The sequence below is a fragment of the Piliocolobus tephrosceles genome, chromosome 11 (genome assembly GCF_002776525.5).
Source record: "Piliocolobus tephrosceles isolate RC106 chromosome 11, ASM277652v3, whole genome shotgun sequence".
NCBI classification, from domain to species: Eukaryota; Metazoa; Chordata; class Mammalia; order Primates; family Cercopithecidae; genus Piliocolobus; species Piliocolobus tephrosceles.
In genome coordinates this window covers 127,197,762-127,205,205 of record NC_045444.1, presented here as the reverse complement: position 1 = coordinate 127,205,205, position 7,444 = coordinate 127,197,762, and the positions used below count along the sequence as shown (strand labels likewise).

At 56.2% G+C, this 7,444-nt stretch overlaps 1 protein-coding gene across 2 annotated transcripts in view; it reads right to left on the bottom strand.

The window, feature by feature from the left end:
* Nucleotides 1–7,444, bottom strand: part of ANO7 (anoctamin 7) — a 48,809-nt gene that overhangs the window by 40,685 nt on the left and 680 nt on the right. The window contains exons 1-3 of one of the 2 annotated variants that reach the window (XM_031936563.1): nt 6,565–6,679; nt 5,470–5,533; nt 231–373 (exon numbers count right to left, since the gene is read on the bottom strand). In XM_031936563.1, coding sequence (XP_031792423.1) covers nt 231–373; nt 5,470–5,533; nt 6,565–6,672 — 315 coding nt within the window. In that variant the 5' untranslated portion in view covers nt 6,673–6,679. Of the gene's footprint in view, nt 1–170; nt 374–5,469; nt 5,534–6,564; nt 6,680–7,444 lie in introns of those variants that run through there. The other variant, XM_023195109.1, reaches the window with a different exon arrangement.

Below are 7,444 nucleotides of genomic sequence, written 5' to 3'. Positions count from 1 at the left end.
CAGGTGACCCTGAGGGCTCCGGCCTCTACGAGAGAGCTGAGTGTGCCAGGAGGGACCAACGTTTACCCCGGCCTCTGGACAGCAGCTCCCTAGGTGGGTGGCAGGGGGGCGGGGGTGCTGATCTGCTCTGGGGCTCTGGACACCATGTCCTCAGGCCTCATGCGGCAAGGTCATGGGTCACCGAGTGGATGCAGGGCCTCGGGCCTTGCCCACGACCGCCTTCCACGTACCTGGTCTACACGCAGCCCAGCCGCACGAAGATTATCCAGAAAAGTCTCCCGCCAGATCCTGTGCGTGTCTGTTCTGTCCCGGGAGGCACTGTTCTGCTGCCAGTCTAGTTTCAGGTCCTCCTCCCAAACAAGGACAAAGTCTGCTGGGAACCAACAGGGACAGAAGCGGGAGCCTGGCTATGTGGCAGTGGCCGGCCCGGGGAAAGGCTGCCAGCATGCTGGCCGGGAGGCAAAGGGGAGCCAGGCACTTGGACACTCGGGGCCGGTTCCTTCCCGGTCCCCTCTCATCCCAACCAGGGCTAGGAGGACTCAGGGAGCACTTCCAGGTTCCAGGAAAGCCCCGCATTGGCCCGAGTGGGGAACGGAGGCCTGGAGAGGGGTTGGGTGTGGCCCTCTGAGATCCCTGCACAGTAAGTCCCAAACTCCTAAAGGGGTCTTTAAGGACTTTAGGTGCAAGGCACTGTGAGACTTCCCTTCCTTCCACAGAGAATCATCAACGCTGGAGAAAGTTTCTGAAGCCCCTGATTTTCTGGCATGAGACAGCAATGGATGCTGGGCTCAGGCCCTTGAGAGAAGAGGAGCGTGTGAGGTGAGCCTTCCCTTCCCTTCTTCCTGGGGGCATTTCCCAAACCACAGGGAGGGCAATAGAGCTCAAGCAGAGGCGTTGGTGGGCGAAGCGAATGGGCATCCGAATTAGGTGCTGCTAAGGGGGTTGGAGCTTGGGAAGAAGACGGAGCCACCGGCTCTGTGAGAAAGTCCCCCAGGCCCTTGCAGCACCAAGCTATTCACACACAGAGGCAGCTGCTGGAGGCCAATGGCTGACAAAGATTCCAGAGGATACACAGGGCTGGGGAATCTGAGCTCCAGCTGGAACACCCTGGTCATCCAGCAGAGACTCGCAGGCCACACCCAAGGAGTGAGGACGATGGAGTCCCCCCTTCTCTGCAGGGGATACATTCCAAGACCCCAGTGGATGCCTGAAACTGTGCAGAGTACCAAACCTGTATGCACTGTCTTTCCCTATACCTACCTATAATATGCACATACCTATGATATACCTATGATAACCTTCCTACGGTGAAGGTTAATTTATGAATTAGGTAAAGTAAGAGATGAGAATAACTAATAATAAAATAGAATTGTAACAGAATACTGTAGTAAAAGTTATGTGAATGGGGGCATTCTGTCTCTCTCTTTTTTAATATCTTATTGTGGCTGGACTTGGTGGCTCACGCCTGTAATCCCAACACTTTGGGAGGCTGAGGCAGCTGGATCACCTGAGGTCAGCAATTCAAGACCAGGCTGGTCAACATGGCGAAACCGTGTCTCTACTAAAAATAGAAAAATCAGCCAGGCGTGGTGGCAGGTGCTTGTAATCCCAGCTATTCAGGGGGTGGCAGGGGGAGGGGGTGAGGGGGGGCAGGTGAGGCAGGAGAATCACTTGAACCTGGGAGGTGGAGGTTGCAGTGAGCCAAGATCACACCACGGCACTCCAGCCTGGGTGACAAAGTGAGACTCCATCGCCAAAAAAAGAAAAAAAAAAAGAGGCCAGGCGTGGTGGGTCACGCCTGTAATCTCAGCACTTTGGGAGGCTGAGGTGGGCAGATCACAAGGTTAGGAGATCGAGACCATCCTGGCTAACACAGTGAAACCCCGTCTCTACTAAAAATACAAAAACAAAATTAGCCGGACATGGCAGCGGGCACCTGTAGTCCCAGCTACTTGGGAGGCTGAGGCAGGAGAATGGCGTGAACTCAGGAGGTGGAGCTTGCAGTGAGCTGAGAACACGCCACTGCACTCCAGCCTGGGCAAGAGAGCGAGACTCCATCTAAAAGAAAAGGGGGGGGGGAATAAGTAATTTCTATATACCTATGACACACAGGCAGTGAAATTTTCCAAGTAATGCTATTTGGAATACATCTACTAAAAGGAAAGATCCCATAAAAGCAGCAAAAAAGAAATTAAAGGCCAGGTGCTGTGGCTCACGCCTGTAATCCCAGCACTTTGGGAGGCCAAGGCGGGCAGATCACCTGAAGTCAGGAGTTTGAGAAGTCAGCCTGATCAACTTGAAGAAACCACGTCTCTACTAAAAATACAAAATTAGCTGGGCATGGTGGCAGGTGCTTGTAATCCCAGCTACTCAGGAGGCTGAGGCCAGAGATCACTCGAACCTGGGAGGCAGAGGTTGCAGTGAGCCGAGATCGCGCTCCTGCACTCCAGCCTGGGCAACAAGAGCGAAACTCTGTCTCAAAAAAACAAAAAAAGAAAGAAAAAAAGGAAAAAAAAAAAAAAGAAAAAGAAATTAAAGTAGACCTAAATAAATGGAGGAAAAATACCATATTCATGGAGTGAAAGACTCACTTTCTAAATATGGGAAATAATACATCAGGCATACCTTAATCCCTTTGAAACAAAACAGAACACACAAAACTGACAGAACGTTAACAATACCAGGCCAAATGGATTTTAAGACACAAAGCATGATTATGGGTAGACAATTTTCTAGGCACAATTAATACTGATACAAAGCATGATTTTATCAGAGGATAGAATATATTCTACCTTTATATGAGAGTTTAAAATGATTGTATCTTGGGAGGTGCCAGTCTTGGAATGAAGGGTGGGGAGCTTCTGGGAGCAGGAGATGTGGTCTGAGGGCCTGGTGGGGTTGGGAGGGAGGGGTGGGCCCGTGGCCACGCATGCGGCTGCGAGGATGACTTAAGCCTCACACAGAGAGGGGGCGTGTGGAGGATTCTGAGAAAATAAGGGCTGTCTACGTTTTTTAAAAAAACATCTTAGGCCGGGCGTGGTGGCTCACGCTTATAATCCCAGCACTTTGGGAGGTCGAGACAGGTGGATCACCTGAGGTCAGGAGTTCAAGATCTGCCTGACCAAAATGGCGAAACCCTGTCTCTACTAAAAACACAAAAGTTAGCTGGGCGTGGTGGTGCGCACCTGTAGTCCCAGCTACTCAGGAGGCTGAGGCAGGAGAATAGCTTGAACCCAGGAGGTGGAGCTTGCAGGGAGCCGAGATCGCACCACTGCACTCCAGCCTGGGTGACAGAGTGAGATTCCGTCTCAAAAAAACAAAAACGTAAATGAAAACAAACAAAACCCAAGCAAACAAAAAAACATCTTAACCACATTTAAGTATCCAGGTCATTGGTACTAAGGACACGGACATTCTTCTGCGCCATCACCACCATCCATCTCCACTGACCCCTACACCCACGAAGCACCGACTCCCCCTTCCCTCCCCTCCCCAGCCCCTGGCGCCCACCAGTCTACCTTCTCCATGAATTTCACTCTCTGGGGACCTCATATAAGTGGAATCACATCTGTCCTTTTGCGACTGGCTGATTTCACGTAGCGTAATGTCCTCAAGGCTCATCCCCGTTGCAGCCTGTGTCAGAATTTCCTGCCTTTTTATGGCTGAATAAATCCGTTGGATTTAAGTACCACATTTTGCTTACCTAGTCATCTGTAGGTGGACACATGGATGGCTTCCACCTTGATATGGGCTGAACTAAGTTTCCCCAAAATTTATATATCAAAAGCCCCACCCCGCAGTCCTCAGAATGAAACTGTATTTGGAGATTAGGTCATTAAAGACCCATGATGGCTATTAGGGTGGGCCCTAATCCATGACAACTGGTGTCCTTGTAAGAGGAAGAGACCCCGGGGGTGTGAGGACACAGGGAGAAGGTGCGTCTGCAAAAGCCAAAGAGAGGCCTCCAAGCCACCAGCCCTGCCTCACCCTCACCTCGGACTTCAGCCCCCAGAGTGTGAGAAAAGAAAGTTCTGCCATCTAAGCCCCGCAGGTTGTGGTACTTTTTTTTCCTTGGAGATGGATTTTCGCTCTTGTTGCCCAGGCTGGAGCGCAATGGCGCGACCTCGGTTCACTGCGACCTCCGCCTCTTGGGTTCAAGCGATTCTCCTGCCTCAGCCTCCCGAGTGGCTAGGGTTACAGGTATGTACCACCACGCCTGGCTAATTTTGTAGTTTTAATAGAGACAGGGTTTCTCCACGTTGATAGGGCTGGTCTCAAACTCCCGATCTCAGGTGATCCACCCGCCTCGGCCTTCCAAAGTGCTGGGATTACAGGCGTGAGCCCTGTGCCTGGCCCAGGCTGTGGTACTTCTTATGACAGTCCCGGCAGACAAATGCACGCCTTCCAGCTACAGTGAATGATGCTGCGGCTGTACAGGTATCTCCCCGGGGCCCACATCCCATGCTTGTGGGCGCTCATCCAGAGAGGATGTGCTGGCTCTTATGGGACCTCTGTGCTGAATTATCTGAGGAACTGCTGTTTTCCTTAGTTTTCCAGTTGCACCATTTTACACTCCCTCCAGCAACGCACAAGTGAGCCAGTTTCTGCTCATCCTCATCAACACTTGTGATTTTTTTTTTTTTTTTTTTGACGGAGTCTCGCTCTGTTGCCCGGGCTGGAGTGCAGTGGCACTATCTCAGCTCACTGCAAGCTCTGCCTCCCCGGTTCACGCCATTCTCCCGCCTCAGCCTCCCGAGTTGCTGGGACTAAAGGCACACGCCACCACACCCAGCTAATTTTTTGTATTTTTAGTAGAGACGGGGTTTCACCGTGTTAGCCAGGATGGTCTCGATCTCCTGACCTCGTGATCCACCCGCCTCAGCCTCCCAAAGTGCTGGGATTACAGGCTTGAGCCACCGCGCCCGGCCGATTTTTTTTCAGTAGTAGCCATCCTGGTGGGAGGAGGTCAGGGTCTCTCTGGGACTGAGGGGACAGCAGGGTGGGTGGGGTGGGTGCTGGGAGCCCCGGGGGTGCTGGTGCAATCCCCTGGGAGTCGGTGGTAGCTCCGGGCAGACAGAGGCAGTGGGTTGAGGGTGGATCAAAGAGATTTTGAAGGTACAAAAGGGGTGGAGTGCAAGAGATAAGAGTCAGAAATGACCCGAGTTGCAGCTGAGCAGCTGGAGGATGGTAGAGGGGACGGGAGCGGGAGGGAGGGGCCACACTGTCTGCTCTCCAGAGCCCTCCTGGCCCCACCCCGTCAGTACAGAGCCCCCTTTCCTGCTGTTCTTCCTGCTGTGGTTTGCTCACCCCGAGGCCCTCACCCCAGTGCCCCATCCCCAGGCAACTGGCCCCAGAGCGGCCTGGTTACTGAGGAGGCCACCCCCGGCCTGCTGCCCCTAGGGACACCCCAGTGGTGTCCCCACCCTCAGGACCAACATGGGTGTGGTACAGATGCTGGGAGGGGCTTACCAATCCGGGGCTTGGCGGGGCTCCCAGCTCCAGCTCTGCAGGCGGCCGCCTGCTGTCCACCTGGCTGGAAGGCACGGAGGATGGAGGAGCATATCAGCATCTGCCCACGATGACTACTCCCACCCGCTCCACCCTGCAGCCGTCCTCGCCTCCCCCCGTCCCTGCCCTGCCCCAGAACACTCAGGACCACAGAAGAATGTGCAGCGGGTGGGTAGGGGTGGAAGCCGGGGGGGTGGGTAGGGGTGGAGGTCAGAGGGTGAAGCCCCAGGATGCGCAGGTGAGGGGAGCAGCAGGCAGGGCCAGAGGGCACCACCAGCCCTGGGCCTCCAGCCAGCTCCCCTCCTCCTCAGACCAGGCCCATGGCAAGGGTCAGGTTGGCGGGAAGCATGGCCAGGACCAGGGGTGCCTGCCCTGCTGGCCTCCAGGGGCAGAGGGGAGCTGGACTGCTCCCAAAGTGGCCCTGAGGACAGAGGTGGCCATGGCGACCGAGAGTGTCTAGATGCTCGAGGTGAGAGGCCCTGCGCCCTCCCCGGAGGCTCATCTCAGCTGTGCTTGGGGCAGCAGGAAGGGGCCCCATGTCCACCCTTAGGCTGCTGGGGCAGATGTGTGGCCCAGAAGAACCAGGAAGAGGGCCCTCCACAGCCAGGGCCACCTGCATGGCCTTGAAGGCCCGGGACTCAGCCTCTCCCCACAGGCTCACAGCATATCCATGGCCTCCTAGTGACGAGGTGGAGCCCTACAGATGGACCTGGGTGCTGCCGTGGCCCTGCACTGACAGGGACTGGCCCCACAGGGAGGGCCCTGCCCTGGTCTTGCCTTTGCCTGGCCGAGCCCCCCTTACTCTCCTGGGGCTCCTATCTGAACACCAGTGGGTTCTGCTCAGTTCTCCGGCGCAGTCAGGCCGGGCCAGGCGGGTGGTGATCTGACTGTGTGTGTTGAGGACAGGGTGGTGAGGGCTTGGGGGTTGCCAGGGGATGCAGGAGAAACACGGTGATGCCCATCCACCCTCAACGGCTCTGGGCCCAGGGTGGGGACATAGACCCAGGCAGCGGAGGACCTCCCAAGTCGCACCCGGTCTCCTGGGCACTGTGTTACCTCCGAGGTGTGGGCTGTGCTCCCGTAAGGGCCCCTCTTCTCTGCCTCAGTGGGGCTCACATCGATCAGGACGGTGCTGTCCTCTTCCTGGGCCCGCCGCCGCAGCATCCTGCTTCTGCACCCACCAAGGTTGGGTGAGGACGGGGGTCAGAGAGGAGATGCATGAGACCCACCCCTGGAGCCACCACACTGCCTGCCGTGAGCTCACTTTACAGACTCGACTCAGAGTAGAATGGGGCCATGCAGGCCCGGCAGACTCTCCAGGCCATGAGCACATGGAGAACCTCCTAGCCAGTCGCTAGTTCCAGGAAGAAACCAGTGCTGGGGAGGGAGTGTCTGGCAGGCCTGGCACAGCAGGCGTCTGTCCGCCTGTCCCTCCAGTGAGTGCCCGTCTCCCCCAGCCCTGAATACCGTCCACTCTCCTTGGGTACTCAGTGGAGCCTGAGAAGGCCCAGAAAGGTGGGCCTGGAGTACAGACAACCCTCCCTCTCTTATCTGTAGGGTGGAGCCATGTCAGCCAGGGACAGGCAACCCCTCAAGTCGCCTGCCTTCGCTCACGGCCTGCGGACCCAAAGCCAGGACCCCTAGGCCCTGAGCTCCCCGGCAAGGTGGGCCTGATGGAGCCCGGCCTCACTCCTCTTGGGGGTCCCAGCTTCCTCCCGCACCTTAGCCCCAGGGGTCTCTCTCTGTGGGAGGACAGGTGCTGTGGCTCCCAGTCTCGGGCTGGCAAAACGGGGCCAAGAGCATGACATCTGTGGCCCTGGAAGGAGGGGTTTCGAGCTGGGGCTGGCGTTTTGAGCTGCGATCATGATCGGAGGGTGTGACTGTGGAGGCACCCCAGGAGGTCGGAGGGGGTGACCTTCTAGTCCTACCCTTCACT